Source organism: Paroedura picta, chromosome 2, assembly GCF_049243985.1.
Source record: "Paroedura picta isolate Pp20150507F chromosome 2, Ppicta_v3.0, whole genome shotgun sequence".
NCBI lineage: Eukaryota > Metazoa > Chordata > Lepidosauria > Squamata > Gekkonidae > Paroedura > Paroedura picta.
In genome coordinates, this window is record NC_135370.1 from 168,859,154 (window position 1) to 168,886,907 (window position 27,754).

Sequence of the window (27,754 nt, forward strand, 5' to 3'; positions counted from 1 at the left end):
TTCAACTAGGCTTGACAAATAGGCGGGGAACAATTTTGATTAGCACAGCCTTAAAGGAAACCCTCTCCGGCCGTTTTAGGTTCCACTGTCTTAATGCGTTAAAAAGAAAAAAAATATATGATCACTTTCATTTTGTGAAGTTATGCATGGATTTCTATTTGGGTTTGCAACCTTTTCTTTATTTGTTGTTGTTAGTTGCGAAGTCGTGTCCGACCCATTGTTACCCCATGGACAATGATCCTCCAGGCCTTCCTGTCCTCTACCATTCCCCAGAGTCCATTTAAGTTCGCACCGACTGCTTCAGTGACTCCATCCAGCCACCTCATTCTCTGTCGTCCCCTTCTTCTTTTGCCCTCGATCGCTCCCAGCATTAGGCTCTTCTCCAGGGAGTCCTTCCTTCTCATGAGGTGGCCAAAGGATTTGAGTTTCATCTTCAGGATCTGGCCTTCTAAGGAGCAGGGCTGATCTCCTCTAGGACTGACTGACTTTATTACATTGCCTATTAAACGGGGTTTATCGCTGACCTTGCCCTCGGTTAATTTATACTTTTCTGTATTGCAAAGTTATTTATTGCAACCAAGGTTCCAGCAGATTCTTTGGTGGGGAAGGATTTCCATGAGCAGAAAAGGTAAGACACACCATAAGAAGCTGAACAAAGCTAGGGTCCAAGGGCAATTTTAAGACCAAACAAGTTTTCGTTCTAATGGCTGTGAAATCAACAGGTTAAGACGAGTATCGCTGCATGTGACTGCATCACTAGGGAATTTAAAGGATCAAAGATAGTGACCTGCTTTTCTTTATTTAACCGTTTATCTAGAAAGTAAAGTTGGCAACAACCTGTGGATTTTGGGATGGACTCAGAGGAGGGACCTTGGCAAGGTGTAATGCCATAGATTCCACCTCCCCCCTCCCCCGCTGCCATTGTCTCAAGGGAAATTGATCCCTGCCATCTAGAGATGGCACTTGTATTTCTAGGAGTGCGCCAGGCCTCACCTGGAGGTTGGCAGCCCCACCAGAAAGACTCCTGTACTTTTGGTAGCATCTAAAAATACTTAAAAGGGCAGTCCTAATCAGTCTACTTGATGGGTGGCATGTTTACCCCAGGAAAGTTGGGTTGCCAACCCTGGACTGGGACATTCCTGGAGATCTGGCCGTGGAGACTAGAGAAGGTGGGATTTGAGGAGGGTCCTCAGCAGGGTATAATGTTAAAAAGTCCCCCCTCCCCTTCAAAGCAGCCGCTTTCCCCCAAGAAAACTGACGATCTCTATAGTCTGAAGGTCAGTTGTTATTCCGGGAGATCTCCAGGCCCCACCTGGAGCATTTTAGCCGTGTGCTATAAAGATGTACGGAATTCACTCCGTACATCTTTATAGAAAAGTCGACTTTCCCTTCTGGCTTTCGATGTCCGACTCTCCGCGGCGGCATCCCACCCCAGGTCATGGGGGACCCTCCCTGTCTCCTGCCTCGGGGCGCTCCGGCGCCTTTTCTCCCCCTCCCTCGCCTCCTGTTGCCCCTTTTCCTTCCTCCCCCTCCCCGCGCCCGTGTCCGGACGGCTTCGCCCGCCGCCGCGGAAATTCCGCCTTCCCGCGGTTTTCCCCGCGGCTCATCTCCTCCGAGGCGGAGTTCCCCAACGCGCACCCACGCGGCGCGGAGGAAGAGAAGGCACGGCCGCCCGGGCTCCGCCTCCCGCCCGCCTGCCTGCCCGCTATATAGCGCCGAGCGCGTCCTGCTGAGCGGCTGGAAAGGGCGCTTCGGGGAGCCGCGTGGAGAGCGAGAGAGCGCTAGAGCGCGCCTGCCTACCTGCCTGCCTGCCTGCCTGCCTGCCTGTCCAGCCGAGCCCAGCCACGGCCAGCCGGCCTCTGTAAGTCCTTCTTCCCCCTGGTGGATCGCGGAGGCACGTCCTCGGGGGGCTTCTGCGCTCTCCTCTCCCTCCCCTCTGCCGCCTGCCGCTTCCCACTCGCCGGGACCTCGTCTCCCGGGAACAATCGGGCAAGGGGCCCTTCCCAGGAGGAGGGTCCCAACTCTTGAGACCAGGCAAGGGCGCGCAACGAGCATCGCGCCACAAACCCCTACGGATGGGTCGTCGACAGCGCCAGTGAGCAGCAGCGCCTGGTGCCGGTTCCATCGGCGGATCATTCCCCCCCGGGGGCTTTTAAATTAGGAAAGGTCCTGGACCCCCGATCTATCCACCTCCTTTTGCCTGGTGGGTCGCCGTGTCGGTCTGAAGCAGCAGAACCCAGTGGGAGCCCAGCTGCACCTTCAAGACCCACCAAGTTTAATTCATGGTGTGAGCTTTAGTGTGCATGCACAGTTTTTAATGTGCATGCACAGGAAAGCTCTGTCTTTAATAAAACTTTTAGTGTGCATGCGCATGAAAGCTCATGCCTTGAATAAAACTTCAAGTGTGCTGCTGATGTTACTGTGGGTGCCCATTCTCTGGCACATGCCATCCTCTTTCTTCGGAGCACCCTTTTAGGGCTGCAGATCTGTGGCAGAAATCAAATGCCAGCTTTTTGCATTGTGGACCAATTAAAATAGAAGCCTATTTGACAGTATTTAATTTCTCCTGGGTATCGTCTTTGGGGTTTTTTTTAAGTTTTAAAGTTTTTTTTTTAAATTGTATTTATTTTAAACACACAAAACAAATGCCAACAGCAAGGAAATGCAACCAAGCCATCTGATAGCCACATATCCAATATAGAGATAATGCCATCATATTATGGTGTTGTTCTAACCAATAAAGACAAAAAAAGTGAAAGGACACAAACCAAAAACACAAAAAAGGGAAAATAATTGGGGAAGCGAAAGCTTCTACCAATTGGCTATAATTTTGCATAATTTCGTTAGCTCCCTTTCAAGAAGATAATATCCTCTAAGATAACTATTCAATGTCGTAGGTCAGATTTTTCAGCTAAAGGTCTCCATCCAAATAAAGAATGTTTTTAAATGAGCTATAGTCTGGAGATTCCGTTAAATAAATTTCCGAAATGATTCCAGATTATCTCAAAATCTTAGAATCAAAACCAGGATTGCTGATATATCTTTACTTTGTGTGTTGATGGAATTTCCCAGAATTCTGGGGCTTGATCGCTTCCCCTGAAATTGATGCTTGTGGGATTCCTGCTTCTTCACCCACAGGCTTAAAATAATCACCCTTTTGGGGTCAGAGGGAGTGAGCAGAACGAATGGAATGAAATTAATTCAAAAGAAATTCTGTCTAAACATCCAGAAGAAGTTCCTGAGAGTTAGAGCGGTTTCTCAGTGGAACAGGCTTCCTCGGGAGGTGGTGGGTTCTCCATCTTTGGTGATTTTTAAACAGGCTGCCACCCCCTTGAGCCTTCACAGAATCAGCCATCTGACAGAGAGGCTGATTCTGTGAAGGCTCAAGGGGGTGGCAGGTGACAGTAGATGAGGGAGAGGGTTGTGAGTGTCCTGCATAGTGCAAGGGGTTGGACTAGATGACCCTGGAGGTCCCTTCCAACTCTATGATTCTATGATGATTCTATAATTCTATGATTCTAGGAAGCAATTTTCCTGCAGGTCAGATTGGCCCAGGGAACCTGGAGGTTTTTGTCTTCTGGATAGTTAGCTATCAATTTCCTGCATTGCGCAGGGGTTGGACCAGATGACCAGTGAGACCCCTTCCAACTCTGTGTTTCTGTCATCCTTATTTCACAAAAGGCTGATCTCTCACTGAGCACACACACACACACACACAATCTGTTCAACTTTTGTTTATATTATATATTTGAGGCTGTTTCGTGCGTACAGAATTACTCTGCAGAGAGAAGAATGTTGTGGGGAAAGTACATGCGGTCTTTGAAGTCATATTTTTACACATGAAATAGGCTCGAACAAAATTCCTAAAAAGTCTTTGATCCAGTGCAGGCTGCTGAGACCCATAATATCCTGGTGAAATCATCTAGTGCAGGGGTAGTCAACCTGTGGTCCTCCAGATGTGCATGGACTACAATTCCCATGAGCGTTTGCTGGCAGGGGCTCATGGGAATTGTAGTCCATGCACATCTGGAGGACCACAGGTTGACTACCCCTGATCTAGTGAACCAATTTTAAAGTACGTAGATAGCTTTTCACGACACATATACTCAGGCTTTCAGGTAGCATTCATTTGTTTGTGCACGGACACTGCAGAAGTATTCCTTGAACTGAATAACCCAGGCTAGCCCGATCTTGTCAGGTCTTGGAAGTTAAGCAGGGTTGATCTAACTAGTATCTGGATGGGAGGCTTCTAGGAACTTCCAGGGTTGCTACACAGAGACAGGCAGTGGCAAAACACCTCCAAATTCCTCTTGTCTTGAAAACCCTACAGATTGGTTCTTAGATGCCGGTTTTCTTGACCCAAAGGAGTCTCAAAGCAGCTTACAGTCGCCTTCCCTGTGGGGGAGGTGAGGCAGAGAGAGCCCTGATATTACTGAAGGAAGAAGAAGAGTTGGTTCTTATATGCCGCTTTTCTCTGCCCGAAGGAGTCTCAAAGCGGCTTACAATCGCCTTCCCTTTCCTCTCCCCACAACAGACACCCTGTGAGGGAGGTGAGGCTGAGAGAGCCCTGATATTCCTGCTCAGTCAGAATAGCTTTCTTAGTGCCGTGGGGAGCCCAAGGTCACCCAGCTGGTTGCATGTGGAGGAGGAACAGGGAATCAAACCCGGCTTGCCAGATTAGAAGTCCGCTCTCCTAACCACTACACCAAACTGATTGATTTAGTGTCTTTGAGGAGAAACTTTTTAAAGTTAAAGACCGTGTTGGTGATGGTGTCCTGTTGTTTGCAGCCATTTACTAATAAAATCCCCATTAAAAAAAAATTAAAAACCCAGACTCTGTGATCTAAAGCTTGAAATTGAGCCCTGCATTTGCTAAGGGAGATAAACTATTTTAGAATCTACAGAGTAGAGTTGCCGGCTTTGGGCTGGGAAATATCTGGAGATTTGGGGGGAGGAGCCTGAGAAGGGCAGGATTTGGAAAAGGGAAGGATCTTCAGTGGGGCATAATGCCCTAGAGCAGAGGTGGCCAGACTGTGGCTCTCCAGTTGCCCAAGGACTACAATTCCCATGAGCCTCTGCCAGCAGGAATTCCTATCATCTGTTCCAGGGGGATTCATCTGGGTCACCTGGAAATCAGTCGTAATCCCAGGAAATTGCCAGTCACCGCCTGAAGGTTGGCAACCCTAACAGGGACCCTCTGGCCATCCTACTAAACTTGAGCAAGTAGATTGACCAGATTTTTGCACTGCTAGAGGTAGCCGGCTCTGTCCTGCCTTGGGGATCCTTCTTGTAGAAATGCTAAGGGCCCCTATAAAAGACAGCGTCATGCATAGCCAGAGATTGGGATCTATTTGTGTAATGAGCCAATGAAAAGGGCAACAGCAGCCAAGCATAATTGGAGAGCGGTGCAATTCACAGTTACAAGGTTATGTGTACATGTGATGTGATGACTGGAGGAAGGTAGATTTCTAGAAGGGAAGCTTGCTCACGCCTTCCGGGAACAGGGTCCTGTTAGATGCAGAAGTGTTCAACGTCCACGGAAAGTGCCACTTGCAAAGAAAAATGGGGCTGCAGGAGGGGTGTCGTGGGACGAGTCATCCAGCCCCATCCCTTGCCCCCCTCCCCCACGGTCCCTCCAAAAATAATCCTCCTCCCATCAGACTCTCAAATGATCTGTGTAATTCCACAGGCAGAAAACAGGAAGCAGAGAGGGAGAGAGAGGTACTACATTTTAGCATAGATTAGCATACATTTTTGCATAGATTCAAATGAGTAGCCGTGTTGGTCTGAAGAAGCACAATAAAATCAGAGTCCAGTAGCACCTTTAAGACCAACAAAGATTTATTCTGACAAAGGGTGCTTGCACTCGAAAGCTCACGCCTTGAATAAATCTTTGTTGGTCTTAAAAGTGCTACTGGACTCTGATTTTATTGTACATTTTAGCATGGCATTCTGTTGAAGACTGACCTTGCATAAAACCTTCATGTTGGGGCACGCACTTTTCATGGGCGTGCAAACAAGATTTAAATTTTTAAACCTTTAAAATTTTCGTCTGTCCCGATGCGCTTTCGGATTTCAGTGAAGTTATCTGAACAGCTTTCCTCCTGGTAGGCTGATGCGGTTTCCTAAAGCAGGACATGCGTTGGACGTTTGTTTCTGCCCATAATTAGATCAAGGTGTGGAGATGTCACTTGCCCGTGGTTTCACAAATGAGTGCTTTCATGCGCAACCTTTCTTAGTCACTGATGGCGCAAACCTTCTCATTGGACTGGTTTGATCCAAACACAGCAAGGGTATAATCCTTAATTCTCTAGTGCAGGCTTTCTCAACCAGGGTTTCATGAAATCCTGGGGTTTCTTGACGATTCTGGAAGGGTTTCCCAAATGGGTGGGAGTTCATTAATTTTTATACATATATATTTTTTAATGTGTTAAACCAAGGGTAATCAACCTGTGGTCCTCCAGATGTTCATGGACTACAATTCCCATAAGCCCCTGCCAACGTTTGCTGGCAGGGGCTCATGGGAATTGTGGTTTATCAGGTGATACGACCAAATATGGTCATGTCGATCTGCCCCCCCCCCTTCAAAATGTCCAATGATGGGCCTGGAGGGGGTGGGAAGGGGAGGAGCCTTAGGTGGGTATGCATACCGTGTTGCTTCCCAGCCATAATCTGTACGATTGTGCCACTTCTGGCATTTTCAACGCATGAAGAATGTTTCAGAGCATCAGAGGGAGATCTCCTGTTACAACTGATCTCCAGATGAAAGAGATCAATCCCCCTGGAGCCGCTCCCCTCCCTTTCCCTCCCCCTCCAAGGCCCATCATTGGTCATTTTGGGAGGGGGGGACAGGTCAGCGTGATCAGATATTTAACAATTTTTTAAAAATATAGAAAATATATTAACTCCTACCTCTTGTGGCACTCCCTGGAGAAGAGCCTAATGCTGGGAGCGATCGAGGGCAAAAGAAGAAGGGGACGACAGAGAATGAGGTGGCTGGATGGAGTCACTGAAGCAGTAGGTGCAAACTTAAATGGACTCCGGGGAATGGTAGAGGACAGGAAGGCCTGGAGGATCATTGTCCATGGGGTCGCGATGGGTTGGACACGACTTCGCACATAACAACAACAACAACAACAACCTCTTGTGGCGCAGAATGGTAAGGCAGCAGACATGCAGTCTGAAGCTCTGCCCATGAAGCTGGGAGTTCAATCCCAGCAGCCGGCTCAAGGTCGACTCAGCCTTCCATCCTTCCGAGGTCGGTAAAATGAGTACCCAGCTTGCTGGGGGGTAAACAGTAATGACTGGGGAAGGCACTGGCAAACCACCCCGTATTGAGTCTGCCATGAAAACGCTGGTGTCACCCCAAGGGTCAGACATGACCTGGTGCTTGAACAGGGGACACCTTTACCATTACCTTTATCCAGGGCTGTCAAGTAAACCCTTCCAGGGCTGAGAAAACCTGAGCTAGTGCACAACAACAGAAGATTAAAACAACTTACATAGAATGCAAGTAAAAGCTCAGAACATCGAATGCACCGACAAGTTGAAGTTGCACGTCCATGATCTAATGGATCTCAGTAATGGTGACACATCTGTAACATCCACATGACCAAAACCATTTTGGCCTAGAGTGGTTTTTTTAGTAGTAGGTCCCAGCCTCCTCGTGGGACATGGGGACCCCCCGGTTTTACAGCTCAGAAAATGGTTGCGTTCATTAACAAATTTCTAGAATGGTGACTTGGTTCTTCAGTGCTCTCCATAATCTGACCAACTGATTAATTGATGAACCAATAGGATCATATGTGAGAAGAAAAGATCTCTGTTAGCAGCTGCAGAATAAGAGAATCACCAAACAGAAGCCTTCTTCAAATCAAATTGCAATCAGTGTTTATACATATTCACAATGTTATTTCCCTAATGCCTCCGAGCTCTCTCTAGAAACATGCCCCAATATCAAAATGTTTTGCATGTGCTTCGTCATCTCCTTTGTCCTGACAAACCCACGTTAAATACTGATTGCCTAACTCAGGACTGTTTCTCTGCCTTGCTAGCAGAATATTACTCATGATGATTAGGATTTCTTCTCAACAGGTCAGTCTAAACAGTTAACTCAGACAACACTTATCTAGTCTTGTTATTCACTGCTGAACACACAGGAAATTTTCCTAGTGTATTAATCAATTATAAAAACCATTTTGGAAAGCAGATGTGGAGGCATTATATCCCATTGGAGTCCCTCCATCCCCAAATTCTGCATTCCTCAGATCTTACCACCCAAATCTCTAGACATTTCCCATTTTTTTTCTTTCTTTTCTTCTTCTTCCTCCCCTGCTTGATTTTAGCCTCTTGTCTCTGCTGTTTGCTTAGAATTGCTAGCATCCAGGCGGAGGAATTCTAACTGCTCTCCATGGCCGATGCCACATGGGCGGAATAGGCCAAGAGGGGAGTCATATGGAAGCGGGGACACATGGCACAGCCACTGGCCAGGCCCCTCCTGGGCCTGCCACAAATTGGGCTCTCAGTGGCCTTGGGCTAATTGTGGATTCTTCCAAGTTCCTGTACCCCACTGCAGGAGCCAACAGGACCTGTCCCGTGGCAAGCCCATGTGGACAGGGAAGAGATGGGCCTACGGTGGCCCAGAGAGGGCAAAGAATGCCCTGGTCGGTTTCATGGTGCTTTGCCACACCGCAAGGCAGAACAGACCAGGCCATATATTTTTTATTTTGCAGGAAGGTGGAAGATAATCCTGCAAAATAATCCACCACCCCCCATGCACATATAGAGTAAAACTATTCCACTGCTTCTTTGTTTCCCAGGGGGACACATTTCAGTACCAGAGCAGATCCAATGCGGAAATATGCCCCCCCTAGGGACACAGTACACTGCAGAGGTTAATGTTCCACAGTACTCCACTGGTGGCAGACCGGTGCAGCTGCCACCACGCGGAGTCAGCCCATATGACCGAAATCAGCTCCCCAGGGGAAAATGGCAGCTTTGGAGTGTGGATTCTACTGAGATCTGTGCCTTCTCCACCTCTGCCCTCAAATCCCCAGGAATTTCCCAATACAGAGCTGGCAACCCTGGATTTATATTTGCCAAATGAGGCCAAGAAGGCATCTGATGAAACGGGATTTGTTCCCAAAATCTCACCATGCCGTTTTCAATCGATTGCCACAAGATGCCTGGCTTTTTCGTTGGCATGAAGCAGCACGGCTGCCCTGGGTTAAGGACCGAGCAGGTCCGTCAACTCTACTTTCAGTTTCGACAAACCGGTAATGGATAGTAATTTGGCAGGGTTTCCACAAGTGGGTGTTCAGCCAAGAAGGCTATTTTTGCCCACAGAGCAGGCTGCGGTGGATGTCTGAAGAAGATGACAAGGGAGGACGTATTTGCCTATCCACTCAAAGGAGAGAGGGAAAGCTCCTAAGACGTTAAATTTGTCTGCAGCGGTAGAAAAGAGCCGTGCATATACTTGAACGGCTCTAGAGAAATGCTCAGGACGGCTATTTAAGCTTCTTAACCATCAGGTTCAGCTGCTAGATGATTTGTGCGTTTGTTTTCTGGATGCGAGTCCCTGACAACTTTTTAATGTAATCCGCAGGCTGAAAGAAGGAAGATGATAAAAATGATGCACTTTTTCCACAGCACGCCCATCAAGCAGAGCCCCAGCAATAAAGATCTCAGGAGGGAGAGCGAAGCCACCCCAAAGCCCTCGGCGTCCTCCGAATCGGAACCCGACACCGTGTCGATTGAATCCTCGTCAGATGAAGCTCAGCCCAAAGACGACATGAGAACTCACAACCAAAGAGACGCTCCCGGCCTACGAGATTCTCCCTCAGAGGTCAATGGGAAAGGAACCTCAGGCCCTGAGCCAAACAAACGCAGAGGAATTAGAGGCAAAATCATCAATGCCTTGTCTCCCATTTCGGTTGGAAAAGCTAAAATAAAACACAAGAAGAAAAACGAGGAACGGGAAGAAAGCAAGCCCATCACAGGTACTGTTTAAATTGTCAGCCTATCCTGTGGCAGAGGGGAATTATGCTTAAACCCATGGCTGCTGCTGAAAATGGTAGCCCCGTGTTTGTTTGTTTGTTTATGTTCCACAGTTCCATTTATATACCGCCCTCCCCTGAGGCTCAGGGCGGTTTACATAAAACGCAGAAAACAGTACGCGGAACTCAGCTTTTCACAATAACATTAACATTAAAATCTAACAGAGGTAACAGAATATAACGCTGCAAACAGGCCCAGAGCAGAACACATGGGTGGATTTCTGGGAGGGAGGGAGCAGGGGCCCCGTTGACATTGCTGGTCCCCTGGTCTCAACCAAATGCCTGGCGGAAGAGCTCCCTTTTGCAGGCCCTGCGGAACTGTTTCAGCTCCATGTTGCCTTTCCTTTCTTCTGTAATAAGTAGCAGCACTCAGCATATGTCCTGAGGTTGTTATATCAGGCGTCTCGTAATTGTCTCTGGCAGCAGCCAGTGCTGATGAACAGGGGAAAGGAAAATATACAGTAATACAAGCAAAGTAGTACTGGAGACTTTGAAGGAGAAGGAAGGGCTGCCATTTACAGTGGCAGCCTTGTGTCTCCTTGTAGTGTTTTGCCCTGTAGGGTGGTTCTGATGGGATTCAGCGCATTGGTGGTCCCTGGAATTGGAAACAGGCTAGTTTTTGTGGCTGACAGTTACACTGTGCAAAGCAACATGGGTCTCCCAGCAGACAGATTATGTGGGTGTGAATTATTAGGGAGGGGCTATGACTTAGTAGTAAAGCATCTGGTTGGTATGCAGAGGGTCCCAGGTTCAAATTCTGGCAACTCCAGTTAAAGGATCAGGCAGTAGGTAATGTGAAAGACCTCTATTGCAGACCTTAGAAATCTGCTTCCTGTCTGAGTATGTTTGTTTGTTTATTCGTTCATTTGTTGGTTTATGCCAGGGGTAGTCAAACCGTGGCCCTCAAGATGTCCATGGACTACAATTCCCATGAGCCCCTGCTAGCAAACTGGCAGGGGCTCATGGGAATTGTAGTCTGTGGACATCAGGGGTAGTCAAACTGCGGCCCTCCAGATGTCCATGGACTACAATTCCCAGGAGCCCCCTGCCAGTGAACGCTGGCAGGGGCTCCTGGGAATTGTAGTCCATGGACATCTGGAGGGCCGCAGTTTGACTACCCCTGGTGGACATCTTGAGGGCCACAGTCTGACTACCCTTGGTTTATAATAAATATCAATAGACGTTTCTTATCTCTTCTTTTATATATGTGTATATTAGAACAACCAGAACGGCCTCTAGATTGAACCGTTTTCAAATGGGAGATAAGAAACGTCTATTGATAAGAGATAAGAAACGTCTATTGATATTTATTGTGAAATTGTTTAGCCCAGGATAGGTTCTGTCCTCTGTTACATTAATTTCGAACCGTCCTTTCTTTTCGTGGTGTACCCCGGGTTTATACCCTGCCCTTTCCCAGGGGTTTCATTGGCCTTGATGGGCCAGTGGGCTGATTCAGTGAAAGGCAGCTTCATGTGTCCGTGTGTCGTTGTTATTAAATATTTTGCTTTTCTTTTCCCAGTCGACCAAATCAGAGAGCTCATTCACGAGAAAAAGTTATTTGAAGCCGGCCAGCATCTCCTCATGATGGAGAAGGCGTCCTATGCTGAACAGAGCAAAGAAGGAAAAGGGGCAGCTCGGAGCGAGATCGAAGCTGCCTACGGCCTTTTGAAGCAAGAGGCCCTCCGCGTTATAAAGACTTCCGTCAGAATGGCACCCGTGAATCCAGAGTTACTTCAGAACACCGTGAGAGCCATCGCCGAACAAGTGAAGGAGGACAAGACAGCCGCGTTAGAAAAGGCAAACGTTTTGAGTGTCCGGCCCAGGCTATGGAAGGAGGCTTGGAAGGAGATGATTCAAGAATCTGTGACGGAGCGCATGCAGGTGCCTCCATTCGATGGTGTCGAAGGCCTTTCTGCCACCGCTCACAGCTTCCTGCACATGGGGAAGGCGATGAAGGACGACCTCATCACAGTGGTGCAGCACATCAAGCCGCATTACCCCAATGACTTCCGAGTGTGCTGCGTTTACGCTGAGTGCTACTACCAGTGCTTCTCTTCCCAGCTGGAGGGGATTGCTCAGTTTGAACTGGGCAGCGGGGACAACGCCCTCCTCCTCACCTGGGTGCAGAACATTTATCCTAAGTAAGTGTTTGTTTGTTTGTTTTATTTATAGACCACCCTCCCCTGAGGCTCAGTGCGGTTTAGGTAAAACAAGGAACAATGCAGATAACTCAGTAGTGGAACAGTAACAATACGGGGATGACAAAAGAACAATAGAACAGTAGCATGATGGTGAGAACCTTGTAGAATCCTAGAATCATAGGGTTGGAAGGGGCCATACAGGCCATCTAGTCCAACCCCCTGCTCAACGCAGGATCAGCCCTAAGCATCCTAAAGCATCCAAGAAAAGTGTGTATCCAACCTTTGCTTGAAGACTGCCAGTGAGGGGGAGCTCACCACCTCCTTAGGCAGCCTATTCCACTGCGGAACTACTCTGACTGTGAAAATTTTTTTTCCTGATATCTAGCCTATATCATTGTACTTGAAGTTTAAACCCATTACTGCGTGTCCTCTCCTCTGCAGCTAGCAGAAACAGCATCCTGCCCTCCTCCAAGTGACAACCTTTCAAATACTTAAAGAGGGCTATCATGTCCCCTCTCAACCTCCTTTTCTCCAGGCTGAACATTCCCAAGTCCCTCAACCTATCTTCATAGGGCTTGGTCCCTTGGCCCCAGATCATCCTCGTCGCTCTCCTCTGTACCCTTTCAATTTTATCTACGTCCTTCTTGAAGTGAGGCCTCCAGAACTGCACACAGTACTCCAGGTGTGGTCTGACCAGTGCCGTATACAATGGGACTATGACATCTTAAATCCACTATAACATACTGACGGCCCCCCAGGGATTGGACACAGACCCCCTCATCTGCCATGTTTCCCATTGGTACTTGGAGGAGGGGCCCGAGAACTCCCTTAGCCTGGTCTCAACCAAATGTCTTTAAGGTGCTACTGGACTTTTGCTCTTTTCTGCTGCTTTAGACAGACTATCATGACTACCCATCTTGATTTATTTTGGCATGTGTGTACCAGGGGGATTAATCATAGTGCCCATGTTGGTTCTAAGGGCATGACTGGGAAAGGGAAGCATAAAGGAACGCCCCTTCCTGCTTTAGAAGAAGAAGTTGATTTTTATACCCCCGCTTTTCACTGCTCGAAAGAGTCTCAAAGTAGTTTACAATCGCCGTCCCTTTCTTCTCCCCACAACAGAGACTCTGTGAAGTCGGTGGAGCTAAGAGAGCTCTGACAGCACTGCTTGGTCAGAACAGTATCAGGGCTGTGATGAGCCCAAGGTCACCCCATTGGTTACATGTGGAGGAGCAGGGAATCAAACCTGACTCACTAGATTAGAATCTGCCTCTCTTAACCTGTATACGAGGGGTAGTCAACCTGTGGTCCTCCAGATGTTCATGGACTACAATTCCCATGAGCCCCTGCCAGCATTTGCTGGCAGGGGCTCATGGGAATTGTAGTCCATGAACATCTAGAGGACCACAGGTTGACTACCCATGCTCTACACCACACTGGCTCTGGATAGCTTGCCATTTGCGGTGTATGTTAGTGCTTTTGCGAGAACAATGGCAAGAAATGGATATTCCAGTGTCAGTATTGGTTTATAATTGATGAGGGTTTTTTTTTTCCATAAAGAAAAGCGGTCCTCGATTCCCCAATAGTTGAACTCTTAATATGTGAGCAGCTCCTGGCAGCTGTCTACAGAAAACTGCTTTCTAACTCCCTGTTCGTCCTGCTGTTTTGCTAGCTCGTAGGAAACACTATACTTGCATTCTCACTATGGAATTTGTCAGTATCAGTTCTTCCAGGCAGTGGACAAGCCAAGAAATGTTTTTTTAAACAACTGGATCCAAGTTTTGAGCGGTTGTCAAATTTCATCTAAGTATTCTCTCACGCTTATGGTTGGCGTTCTTTCACATCTGCTTTTCATTGGGTTTCTTTGTGTAGCAGCGGCCTCTGATCTGGACAACCAGGTTTGATTCTGACTCCTCCACATGCAGCCGGCTGGGTGGCCTTGGATTGTAACAGCTCTCTTAGAGCTCTTCTCACATAGCAGTTCTCTTGGATCTCTCTCAGCCCCACCTACCTTGCAGGGTGTCTGTTGTGGGGGGGGGGGGAGGAAGGGAAAGGTGTTTGTAAGCTGCTTTGGGTAGAGAAAAGCAAGGTATAAATCTGGGCCCAATGAACTGACATGGCTGAAATGTGATTTTTCCTCCTGTTTCAGTGAAATAAAAAAGCATCGTGTCTTAGAGAAAGAGCTGGAAGAAGCCAACCTCGGAACCCTCTTGCCCTTGAAACAGATCAAACATCTCGAAGAGACTTACCTGATTAATGAGTTGGTAAGTATACAAAGAGATCCCAGCAGCCGGCTCAGGGATAGTCAACCTGTGGTCCTCGAGATGTCCATGAACTACAATTCCCATGAGCCCCTGCCAGCGTTTGCCAGCAAACGCTGGCAGGGGCTCAAGGGAATTGTAGTTCATGGACATCTCGAGGACCACAGGTTGACTACCCCTGGACTAGCCTATCGGAAATCTACCCAAATATAAAGAGAGACCACTATACAAAGAATCGGGAAAAGAAATCTTGAAAAATGTTTTATTGTTGTGGCATAATCCCGTAGCAACGTGGAAATGTATTTTTTAAAAATTAATTCGGGGACTCAGTGGGGAGGAAGTCCCCCTAAACCACAGCTGTGAGGGGATTGGTGGTGTGCGTTGATTGACAACCTGAGGAACAGGGAGGGGGGGGAAACCTGTGGGTTGTCCATGCTTCTGTCTTCCCTGCCATCTCATTGGGAAGGGAAAAACCCTTACTATCTTATATTATCCGATTTTTGCTAATTGTTAATTTATTTATCATGATGTCATTTAAGTGTTATAAATCGCCACAAGACCCTTTGAGTGGGTGGCGACTAAAAACAAACCCAAATCAATCTATCGAAAATAAGATCTTCTCTCCGTCTTCTGTTCTCCAGACTGATTCAGTTTTTCAGACTCTGTCCTGGTTGCCCTCTTTCAAACTAGCTCCAGTTTGTCTACCTTGTTAAATTGATAAGGAAAGATTCTGGATGGGCTGATAGCCTCAGGGTACTGCCTGCCCTGTGACTCCAGCTGCTTATCTCTCTGTTGGTGTTTTCTCCTTATTCTGTCAAGGAATCTCTGAAGCGCTGCCTGGCCAGGTGTTTGCAAATGGAAGTCACAAGGTGGACGCAGGGCAGAGAACCAGAGAAGCTGGACGGGCATTTTCACAGTGAACTGTCCATCGATGCCATCCAGGTAATACACGGTGCTGTCAATCCTCCTTCCTTCCATCCTCTCTCCGTTTGCTAACTTCCAGCATCTATCCCAGGTCCCAGACCCTCCGGGACCTGGGACCTGGGACCTGGGATTGGGATTGAGGATTGGTACCATCAGTATCCCCTCCCCACCTGCTAGTAGGAGGAGAGGGAAGTTGATTAGTTAGCCGATCTTGCCAGGTTAGCTTGCTAACCAATAAGGAACTGTAGCGGTTGTTAATGGATTTTAATGGATTTTAATGGATTTTATTGGGGTTTATAATGTTGTAACCCGCCACGAGCCGCAAGGGACTGGCGGGTAATAAATCGAATAATAATAATAATAATAATAATAATAATAATAATAATAATAATAATAATAATAATAATAATAATAATAATAATAATAATAATAATAATAATTAAAATCTTGTTACAAGCAATCCATAAATAAATATTTCAACACGCAACAGTATATCTTAAATATTTGAATCACACGTGTGCAATTACACCTTTCGTGGATTTTAAAACTATTTTTAAATACTTTTTAAAAAAAACGTATCAGTTCTCAGTGGTCAGTCGAGGACAATAGAAGATGGGTGGAACTGAAAGTCCTGGTTTCTAACATCAGGACCATGTTGATACATGTAGATGCCAGTAATACACGGCAGTGCCATGGTTCAGTGGCAGAGCATCTGCTTGGCATGCAGAAGGTCCCTGGTTCAAACCCCAGCATCTCCAGTTAAAGAATATGACAGTAGGGGATGGGGAATACCCCTGCAGGGACCCTGGAGATCTGCTACCAGTCTGCAAGGACTTCATATGGATGTGAAACATTGCCAAATTACAGTCAAGAAGTCGTGTTATTTGAGAGTCAGAAATGAGTGTTGGAATGCTGCTTTGTATACCAAGTCAGACTTTCAGTTCATCTGGCTCAGCATCCCCTGGCTCTCCAGATGTCCATAGACTACAATGCCCATGAGCCCCTGCCACCATATGTTGATGGGCTCATGGGAATTGTAGTCCATGGACATCTGGAGGGCCGCAGTTTGGCCACCCCTGGTTTGGCCACTCCTGCCCTAGTTGGAAGGAGGGAAGTCTGAGGGAGGGAAGCAGCCGCTACCCGAAATCCTTTTAGCTGAAGACGGCAGTAATTGAAACGACGCCCTGGCCAAACTGTGCCAATGCCTGCAGGGGCTCATGGGAATTGTAGTCCATGGACATCTGGAGACCCGCAGTGTGGCCACGCCCGTCCGGGGATACTACTGAGGAGTCACCCAGTTATGTATTTGCGCTTTAGGCTGTGTACGGAGGACAAAAGCGAGCGAAAGACATCACGCCGGATCTGGGCAAGCAGATCGCACCATTGCTTCTGGTGGAGCTCTTGACCTTTCTGCAGAGGTAGGATCATTCACAAATAAATAAATACTTTATTTGTATACCGCCCCCTGCCTCTTAGCCCGGGGCGGTTGACAGCATTTTAAAAACACACGCCACAAGCAATAAAACAGTCAAACAGCCCTGCATTAAAAAACGTCTCCTATTATTCTCTCCTTGGGGGGGGGGGGGTTGTCAGGGTTCGGAGGGGTCCCTGTTGGAGGTTTCCAGTGGGGAGGTGAGCATCTCCTGCTATCATTGCCTGGCCTCAACCAGAGGCCCGGTGCAACAGCTCAGTTTTGCAGGCTCTGCAGAGCTCACGGATAAATGCATCCCGTCTCCTTCCAAGCTTCTCTTCCTGGGCAAACCTTCTGAGCATTCTTTCTCCCCCTTTGCCGTCTCCGCAGTTACAAGAAGGAACTGGAGCGTTTCCTGAAGGACAACAAACAGCGCCAACATTTCGAGGCGACAGTCATTGCGAATATCAACAACTGTCTGAGTTTTCGGTAAGGACGGGCCAATCGCTCAACCGACCCTTAGCCTTTATGTAGCGCTTTCAATGGTCAAAGCACCTTATACATTCTGTCATCAACTCACCACTGCAGAAGGGAGGAGGCTGAGGCCGGAAGAGCAATTTGCCTAAAGGGACTTCAATCACATGCCCAGAGTCCTCTCCTGTATTGTCTTAGACCAGGGGTAGCCAAACTGTGGCCCTCCAGATGTCCATGGACTACAATTCCCAGGAGCCCTTGCCAGCATTCGCCAGCGAACGCTGGCAACGGCTCCTGGGAATTGTAGTCCATGGACATCTGGAGGGCCACAGTTTGACTACCCCTGTCTTAGACAATCACAGCCGTGGTTGAACTGGCCTGAAATGATTCATCCACAGGCGGTGAAATCCAGCTCCCAGCAGGCTGAAAGTTTTTCTAGTGCAGTTATTTATACAGTGACTTTAGCCGCTATGACCAGAGGGAATGAAGCTGTAACACCTTTGCATACTAACGAAATCCTGGGACCTCATGCCAGCAAATGCCAGCGTGGTCCAGTGGATAAAGCTCAAATCCCCACAGCCATGAATCTCACTGAATAAGAGGTTTGGAAAGGCAGCCTGGTGACCCTAAGGGTCAAACAGCTTTGTATATTCAACCTCACTGTTATTCAGTGGAACGCTCTACTTTAGGAGATACTTATGGGAAATACCAATCACCACTTTGGAGGCGAATCTCTTCCAGGCCAGACTGGCTACAGATTCTGGGGTTTGTTTGTTTTTTTGGCAGAGGTGAATAATCTGGCCGTGGAATTGAGGTCACTGTGGATGGGCAGGTAGTTGGGAATGTCCTGCATTGTGCAGGGGGTTGGACTAGATGACCCTGGAGGTCCCTTCCAGCTCTAGGATTCTATGATTATTTTATGATTATATTTCTTGTTTATATATTTGTTATTTCCCACTCTGAGCCTTTGGGGGTGGTGATGATGATGATATCCTCATTTCAGAACCCACACTGAAGAAAACACAATGCCGGGTCAGAATGCTGTCAAACACCAGATTTCTGTGGTGCTTCATGAAATTCAAAATGCAGGGTTTGAAGTGCTCCTGCAAGGCCTGTTTCAAGAGCTGCAGGTGAGTGCTGGCTTGCTCCCTCTCCCCTGCCGTGGCTTTCGTTTCCTCCTTCTCTCTGCCCCACGGAAGCCTGGGAGAAGGCAGATTAGCGGAATGGGCCTAGACCCACACCCCCGCCTATGAACCTAAAATCGGTCCATCGCAGCCATATCCGACCCTTCCTCTCTGCTGCCCAGGGTCTCATCACCTCCGTTTTTATCCTGAGGACAACCCTGTGAGGTAGAGTGGGCTGAGCAGGGTGGGCTGGCCCCAGGTGAACAAGTTGATTCGTGGCCGGTGGTTAAGAAGTTGGATTTGCGATTTGAACGTGGGCCCTCCCAGTCCGTGGCCTGGTCTGGCCTGATCTCATCAGCTCTCCGGAACAAAGCAGGGCTGGCCCTGATTAGGACTGGGCCAGAGGCCACCAAGGAAGCCCAGGATGGCTACAGAGGGCCAAGCAATGGCAAACCTCCTCTGTTAGCCTCTTGCATTGAAAGAACCCTACAAGGTCTCCATCAGTCGGCTACAACCTGACGGCCCTTTCCAGCCTTCCAAGTTCAGAGCTCCAGGCTCTAGACCAGGCTGGCTGTCCTTGAGCAGCTTAAGAGCCCTGCCTTAAGAAAACCTCCTAGTCCGTTGAGGTTAATAGGTTTCAAAGGGCATAACTCTGCCCAGGACTACAGCGTGAAAGAGGGTAGTGCACTTTGGTGCGGTTCAGCCACGTCTGCTCTCACCAAAGCTCAAGGTGGCCACCAGCACCACGGCGCGGAGAGGAGGGGTGGCAGTGGCGCGCAAGCCAGCAGCCACATGCAGACGCAGAGCTCTCCGCCTGCGTGCGGCTGCCGGCTGGCACACCACTGCCACCCCTCCTCTCCACGCCGTAGCACTGGCCTCCTATGCGATGCTTCGGGCTTCAGTGATCGCCTAGTGAACCCTAGTGAAAAGTCTTTTGGATCTTCCTAAATTACAGAATCTGCCTCCTGAAGTCTGACCTCCCTGCCTTTCCTTCCCCTCAGGCTCTTTTTAAGAAGTTTACCCAGAAGACATGGCTCTCCTGCAGCAGCATCATGAATGAGATCATAGGCTGTGCCAGCAACCACATGGCCACCTTACGGACCCTTAAGGAGCCATTTCGACAGGTGAAGTGAACCTCAAATGCTTTAGTTCCAGTCCGAATGGAATGCTCTGCTCCTAGGATCTAACAACTGGGCGTCTAACTGGAAGCCCCTGTGGCAGATGTAGACACAGTGGAGAACTGGTGTTGTAGATCAGGGCAGAGTTTCTTGGTGCTTGGAAAGGGGCACAGAGGAAGGGCTTCTGGAGGTTGGGACCCACAGGTGGGCCTCCTGATGGCACAGGGGTTTTGGTCACTGTGTGACACAGTTTTGGACTAGATGGCCATTGGCCTGATCCATGAGAGCCAGTTTGGTCTAGTGGTTAGGAGTGTGGACTTCTAATCTGGCATGCCAGGTTCGATTCTGCACTCCCCCACATGCAGCCAGCTGGGTGACCTTGGGCTCGCCACTGATAAAACTGTTCTGATCAGGCAGTGATATCAGGGCTCTCTTAGCCTCACCTACCCCACAGGGTGTCTGTTTTGGGGAGAGGAATGGGAAGGCGACTGTAAGCCGCTTTGAGCCTCCTTCGGGTAGGGAAAAGCGGCATATAAAAACCAACTCTTCTTCTTCTTTTTCGACATGAAGCCAGTGTGGTATAGTGGTTGAAAGCACCGGGTTTGATTCCCCGCTGCTCCACGTGCAGCCGGTTGGGTGACAGTGGGCTAGTCATAATCCTGTTAGAGCTCTTCTCATAGAGCAGTTCTGTCAGAGCTCTCTCAGCCTCACCTACCTCACAGGGTGTCTGTTGCAGGAAGAGGAAGGGGAGGCGATTGTAAGCCACTTTGAGACTCCTTCAGGCAGTGAAAAGCATGGTATAAGTCCAATTCTCCTTCTCTTATGTTCTTATTGTCCATGCAGAAGCTGCAGAACTACTGAGACTTAAGGGGGGAAAGCAGCTAAATGAATTAGCAGAGTCTCTGGACAGCTTTATGGCTCTGAGATTCTCTTTCTCTCTGGCCTCTGATCTCTGAAGACTAACTCCTTCTTTCCTTCAGGCCATCGTGGAGAAAATTCACCTCCACTTGGTCCGGGAGCACATTGCCCGGCTGGTCAAGAAGAAAGTCAGCTTGAGGTCTGCTGAGCAGCAAGGCCAGTTGTCCCAGGTCATCCAGACAAACGCCGCCACTCTGCATGCTTTCTGCACGGAAAACGTGAGTCAGATCACTCTCCGTGTGCTTTTCAGAAGCCAAAGGCTGCCTGTCCTGAAATCATAATTCCAAAGGAAGGGCTGGGGGGGCCTCATGGTAAGGGGGGAGGCAACTTAACCCTTCAAGCTTACCTGGCTCACTTTTATTACCAGTTCTAAAGGGGAAAGGATTGTGTTGTGTTTAAACAAAAAACAAAAAAAACCCAGCCTTTTCCCTCTTAAAATGCTGATTTCAGCACGGGATGCTCCATGTGGGCATTCTGCTCCTCCCCAGCCCCTTGCGACAGGTTTCCCCAATAAGTATGCCAGGCCGCAGGTGGGACCTGGGGATCCCCTGGAATTATAGGTCATCTTCAGGTGACAGAGATCAGTTCCCCTGGAGAAAAGGCGTTTGTTGAGGCCAGGGTGGTGACCGGAGTTTTGATCTGTGGCTCCCCCCTATTCCCTATGCCTATTCCTATTCCTAACGATCAAGACCCTCGGGTCATCTTGCTTGGGGTCTTCAGCTGAGTCCGTTGGCTGGAACAGTGGGGCTGGGCATAGTTGAGTTTAGGTTTTAATTAAGCTGCCATCGGTTGTTGCTGCTTCATGTTTTGTTGCGTGGGATTTATGGGGTTTTGTATTGCAATTTTAACATTTGTTGCAAACCGCCATGCGACAACCAGTCATGAGTGGCTGTATATAAATAGAGACATAAATATTTACTTTGGAGGGTAAACATCATAGGAGTATACTCCACTGACGTCCCTCCCTGCCCCAAATCCCGCCCACTCCTGGCTCCACCCCCAAAGTTTCCAGGTCTGTCCCAACCCAGAGCTAGCAACCCAAACTTATTCCCCAAAGTGGTGCCCCTGGGAGCCACGGTACCTGCTAAAACGTCCCTTGGTGCTCAGTGAGCTTTCCAAAAAAATGCGGGGAGACACTGTAAGACAGGGCTTGTCCTTGGCTCGCCTCATTTGAAGGAAAGGCTTTTCGGAATTTGCAAGCGGGGACGGAGATCCTGCATTTGGCTTCATCCCCTGGAGCAACCACTTTGGGGTGAACCTCACCATCCCCTCTCAAAATTCCATGGGTGCCCAAAGGTTCAGAAAGGCTGGGGACCCCAGAGTTAGGGCAAAGCTCGAGCAGGCACATGGAGGTACGCATCGTCTTTATGATGGATGATCTAACTGAATCGCTCTCTTATGTCAATTTCCCCCTTGCTAGGGATCCAACGCCCGGTGGCTAGAACCCGTACTCCCGAGGCTGGCTGAAATCATCCGTCTCCAACATACAGATGCCATCATGGTCGAAGTGGGCGGCCTGGCCAGTCAGTATCCGGATATCAGGTGGGGAGCAGGAATTTTGTGATGTTGCTTGACGGTGATTGGCCTCTCCGATTGTCAATCCGGGGCCAAGGGGCCAATCGGAAGGCGCGCACAGCGATCCCATGTCGGTCAAATCAAATCAATTTATTTCAATCAGCGACCAGTACAAAATACAAAACAGTAAAACATAAGATTGGTAAAAAGTTCCAAAATACTTCAATAAAGGTAAAGGTATCCCCTGTGCAAGCACCGAGTCATGTCTGACCCTTGGGGTGACGCCCTCCAGCGTTTTCATGACAGACTCAACACGGGGTGGTTTGCCAGTGCCTTCTCCAGTCATTACCGTTTACCCCCTAGCAGCAAGCTGGGTACTCATTTTACCGACCTCGGAAGGATGGAAGGCTGAGTCCACCTTGAGCCAGCTGCTGGGATCGAACTCCCTGCCTCATGGGCAGAGCTTTCAGACCGCATGTCTGCTGCCTTACTACTCTGCACCACAAGAGGCTCTTATTTAACCAGGCACTTCTGCATTTAATAGCTAATCTTGCATATTTGGCAATAAAATAGGATACATTCTTATTTTTATCCTAAAGGAGTTTCTTTAATTTGGCTTAGAATCCTAGAACCATAGAGTTGGAAGGGGCCATACAGGCCATCTAGTCCAACCCCCTGCTCAACGCAGGATCAGCCCAAAGCATCCTAAAGCAGGAGGGCTTGTCTAGAAGTAGCCCTTAAGTGAGTGAGGATGGAACACAGCAATTCCTGACGCCATTGGTTATAAATACTGTCATCCAGGCAGTGCCTCTATAGCCAGGCAGCAGCCCAAAGAGCCTCGGTCTGCACTGCAGGCTTCCTGTTTTCGTGAGCATGCCTTTGACTTCCTCCCACACCAGAGTGGCAGGACAGGAAAACACAGCCGAGCAGGTTCTGGCTTCACCGCTGCAGAGAGGTTTCCTGGAACGGCGCAGCCCTTTTCCGCAGGGCATTTGGGAAACTGCTGATGCAATGCTTTGCACAATTCCCTGGGAGGGTGGGGGGATCCCCAAAGTTATTGCAACAGCTCCTCGTGGGTTAGCAGTTTGGGCAGGGCTGCCGAATGGCTGGACAAGTGACGCTGCTTTATCCTGAGCCAGACCCCTGGTCTGTCCAAGTCAGTGTCGTCCCCTCAGAGTGGCAGCTGCCCTCCAGGGCGTTAGGTTGAGGTCTCTCCGATCCGGTCCTTTCAACCAGAGATTGGACCTGGGAAGGTCTGCATGCCAAGCGGAGGCTTTTCCCCTCCATCCCAGCCCCTTTCTGTCTCCTGACCTCTCGCCCTGATACTTTCACAGCCAGGAGATCCATGTAGAGGCACCCTAAGAAACCCCCCCCCCCAAAAAAGGGTCAAAATAAGGAAAATGTGCTCAAGCCTCTGTAGGGGAAAGCATGTTGTAGAATTGAATATTAATATTGATTGAAATTAAAAACCCAAGCCTTAAAATATAGCCTCATTAAAATCCAAGTGTACATTCATACTAAAAGAAGAAGAGTTGGTTCTTATATGCCGCTTTTCTCTACCCAGTCTCCAAGCGGCTTATCAATCGCCTTCCCTTCCTCTCCCCACAACAAACACCCTGTGAGGTGGGTGAGGCTGAGAGAGCCCTGATATTCTTGCTCGGCCAGAACAGCTTTATCAGGGCTGTGATGAGCCCAAAGTCACCCAGCTGGCTGCATGTGGGGGAGCGGGGAATCAAACCCGGCTCGCCAGATTAGAAGCTCACACTCCTAACCACTACGCCAGGGGTAGTTAACCTGTGGTCCTCCATATGTCCATGGACTACAATTCCCATGAGCCCCTGCCAGCATTAAAGCAGGATATAAATACCAACTCTTCTTATGTGTTTCTAACGCTTGATGTTTTTATGCGTTCCAGCAAAAAGCACCTGGCAGCCATCTTGTATTTCAAGGGCAACTTATCCACCAGTGAGACCAGAGGCATCCTGAGCGTGCTGGACATCCATTTAAGCGCAACGCTCCCTCCCACATCCTTGTTCTCAGACATCAAGCTTTCCTAGACTTGGGCCGGCCACGTTTCCATACCACGGACTTGATGAGCCACGGTGCCGTTCGGGGAGCAACTGCACAAGCGCTCCGTTCCAAACAAACTCTGGGGGTTCTTTCATATTGCCCAGGTTGGAGGGATCGACGGGGCCTGTCCTTTAACAACCCCAGAGAGAGAAAAACTGGGATGGACATGATCTGGTGGTTCGCTGGGTGAAACAGAGGAATTGTCCCATCGGCCTCCTGGCAGGGCTGGTCCTCGGCTGCCTCAGTTTTCCCATCTGGGAAATGGACACAAATCCTTCATATAGTTGGTACTGATAACGATGCGCTTTCATTTGTGTGTGGTTTGTTAAAGCACTTTCAGGAGAACCTCAGCGTTTGCATAAGATCTCTCCTTTGGAGAGAGAATTTGTTTTAACTGGGTGGGGACTGCAGAAGCATGAGATATGTCCTCATTGAGATTTCCTTGCAGAAGGGCTTCTTCCTTAGAAGACAAGCTCTCCTAAACTACAGGCAAGCGGCTATGAAAAGAGGGTGCCATGTAATGGACTACTGTGTTGGGTTCCTTTCCTCAGCCACAGAGCTCTCTGCGTAATCTTGAGCCACTGTCACGACCTAACCTACCTCGCAGGGTTGTTGTGGGGACATTGGTGGCATTGGCCTTCTTGAGCTGCTTGGAGCAGGAGAAAAATTCAGTTGTTAATCATATTGTCAGTGTCTTTCAAACCATTTCAAGATACGAACACGCCTCTCTGCGCCAGTGCAGGGGGCGGTGGGAGTGTCAGGCTAGGATTTTAGGAAACTGGTTCGAATCTCCATTCTTTCTGGAAGCTTACGGAGTGACCTTGGTCCGGTCAGTCATTCTTAGCCTCACCTACTGTTGTGCGTATGAAATGGAGGACAGGAGAATAATTATCACTCAGTGGGAAGAAAGGTATGGTATAAATGAAGTTAGTAAATAATCCTCTATTTTAATTTCTGCTTTTCAGATCAGTCTGTGTTTTGATACCCATTTGTATTGTTGTTTTGTAGTTCAAATTGTTGTCTTGAGTCTCCTTGAGTTGTTCTTCTAGAAAGGCGGCTTAAATAAATACAACACTTTTCTATAAAATGTATATGCGCTCGTAATATGTGTCTTGAGAGATAATTGGCGCACTGCCATCAGACAGCTCTCAACACACATACACACACCTGAAGGATCAGATAAGGGCTTTGTTCTGTTTAAAGGGTTTGGTTCTGTTTAAAGGGCTTGGTTCCGTTGGGTCTGTGTGTTTAATGTGCTGTCAAGTTGCAGCTGACTTACGGAAACCCCATAGGGATTTAAAGGCAAGCGATTGAGCAGAAGTGGTTTGCCGTTGCCTTCCCAGCTTCTCCTAGCCATGCAGACCCAAGGGATCCTCCATGATCAGAGGCAGTCAACCTCTGATTCCCAGAGTCAAGAGGCAACATCAGATGAAGGCCTTGGCCTCTCTGCTCTTTTTTAGGCCCTCTAGAGCAGACTTTTTGAACCTTTTGACTGTGAAGGAGCCTCTGAAATATTTTTCAGGCTTCGAGGTACCAGGAAGTGATGTCAGCTGGCCCCGCCTCTCTACCACGCCCCTCCCCCCAGAACTGAGAGGAGCCTTGGGCAGCAAAGGTTTAAGTGGCCGGGACCCCCCTCCCTTCCCATCCCATCCAGGCCCGTCATTGGCCACTTTGGGAGGGAGCAGGTCAACCTGCCCAAATAAGAGTAGTTTTTATTTTTAATTTAACCCTTTTTCTTTCAAAGGTTGGAAGATTTCTCCCCAAACACCATTTTGAAAACCCACAGGCCATGGTACCACTGAGGGGCCTTTGCAAAATGGTACCTTGGCACCGTGTATGGGAAACCCTACTCTAGAGAAACTGGTTGGCCAAAGAGTGCTAGACGGACCACTGCTCTGATCCCACAGGGGTCTTCTTATATTCCTCTGCAAAGTCTTCCTTGAGAACCCTATAACCATAAGAGTTGGAAAGGACCCTACAGGCCATCTAGTCCAACCCCCTGCTCATTGCAGGATCGGCCTCAAGCATCCAGGATAAGTACCTGTCCAGCCGCTGCTTGAAGACCGCCGGTGTTCTCGCGTCCAAGAACCAACCCCATTTAGCTTCCGAGATCTGATGAGATAAGAATATGCTACACACATCCCGTGTGCTGGAACAAATTTAAGCAGAAAGAGATTAATGGTACATTCTGCTACGTGTAATGGGTGCTGGACTCTGGAGACAGGACTACAGAGAGGGGGGGGGAATGATGCTTGAACAGGGGTATGCATCTTTTGCCCTTAGGCTCTCCCTCCTCTCGGGCAGACTGGTACAGCCAGCTGAGGGTGCCACTTAAGCATAGGTTTTAATTTATGATTCCATTTTTACTACCAGAGGGAGCTATTTAGATTTGTTTCCTGAGGCATCGGAGTATCTTGGGCCTCACATAGATGGCTCCAGGGACATTGTGAGATACCAAATAAAGTCATTCAAGCAATCAAATGCTTCCCCCCCCCCAATACTACCATTATACTTTGTAACCTGCTTTGAGCAAGAAAGATAATAAATAAATTTGTATCTTTGCTTACCATCTTGGAGACAGACATTGATTCGGCCCTAGCTCCTAATTTATGCACCGAGCTCTCTGAGTACCACAGGGCCTGCAAGATGGAGCTCTTCTGCCAGGCCTATAGTTGAGGCCAGCTGGTTAACAACAATAACATGAAATCTCGGGCCTCCCTCCCACCCCTTCTGCCCTTCGATTCCCCCTCTGATTCCTCCCTAGTTCAACATCTGGTGGGCCAGTATGGTTATAAATCACCCTCCGTAATGCCTGGTGCAATAGTGATTAATGGCAGTCTCGCAAATTTTAGATTTTATGGGTTTTATTATGGTTTTGGATTGTGTTAACTGCCCCGAGATGGCATTCCAAGAGGGGCAGCATATAAATCCCAAAACAAATAAATAATACTTCAGCCAAACGTTCATATGCTTGCCAAAGTTTAGAAGAATATTCCCAGGAACGAGATTAGTTCACGGACCCTTTGCCAAAAGAGCCAGCTTGGTGTAGTGGTTAGGAGTGCAGACTTCTAATTACTACACCAAGTGCCAGCTTGGTGCAGTTGTTAGGAATGTGGACTAGTCTGGCAAGCCGGGTTTGATTCCTCACTCCTCCTCCACATTTAGCCAGCTGGGTGACCTTGGGCTTGCCACAGCACAGATAAAGCTGTTCTGACTGAGCAGTAATCTCAGGGATCTCTCAGCTCCACATCCCTCACAGGGTGTCTGTAAGCCGCTTTGAGACTCCTTCGTGTAGAGAAAAGCAGCATATAAGAACCAACTCTTCTTCTTCTTCTTCTTCTTCTTCTTCTTCTTCTGTGATATTAGGGCTCTCTCAGCCTCACCTCTCTCACAGTGTGTCTGTTGTAAGGAGAGGAAGGGAAGGCGACTGGAAGCTGCTTTGAGACTCCTTTGGGTAGAGAAAAGCAGCATATAAGAACCAACTCTTCTTCTTCTTCTTCTTCTTCTTCTTCTTCTTCTTCTTCTTCTTCTTCTGTGATATCAGGGCTCTCTCAGCCTCACCTCTCTCACAGGGTGCCTGTTGTGGGGAGAGGAAAGGGAAGGCGACTGGAAGCTGCTTTGAGATTCCTTCAGCTAGAGAAAAGTGGCATATAAGAACCAACTCTTCTACTTCAAAACCCAACACTAGAGGAGGCGTAATCCCATCAATTTATTTCAACTGAGCTCGAGCCAGAGATGTCCTG

The 27,754-nt window shown here is 48.4% G+C and overlaps 1 protein-coding gene across 2 annotated transcripts; it reads left to right on the top strand.

Moving 5' to 3' along the window:
* The first annotated feature begins 1,716 nt into the window (after positions 1-1,716).
* Positions 1,717-25,102, top strand: TNFAIP2 (TNF alpha induced protein 2). 2 transcript variants are annotated; one of them, XM_077323756.1, is made up of 12 exons: positions 1,717-1,861; positions 9,605-9,998; positions 11,575-12,196; positions 14,346-14,460; positions 15,277-15,399; positions 16,699-16,799; positions 17,183-17,281; positions 18,270-18,396; positions 19,392-19,514; positions 20,489-20,644; positions 21,847-21,968; positions 23,857-25,102. In XM_077323756.1, the coding sequence occupies exons 2-12, from the start codon at positions 9,620-9,622 to the stop codon at positions 23,996-23,998; spliced, it is 2,109 nt and encodes a 702-aa protein (XP_077179871.1). In that variant the 5' UTR covers positions 1,717-1,861; positions 9,605-9,619; the 3' UTR covers positions 23,999-25,102. The 2 variants fall into 2 exon arrangements, with proteins under 2 accessions (XP_077179871.1, XP_077179872.1); XM_077323757.1 differs by having other exon boundaries at positions 1,720-1,861; positions 9,649-9,998.
* The last annotated feature ends 2,652 nt before the right edge of the window (positions 25,103-27,754 follow it).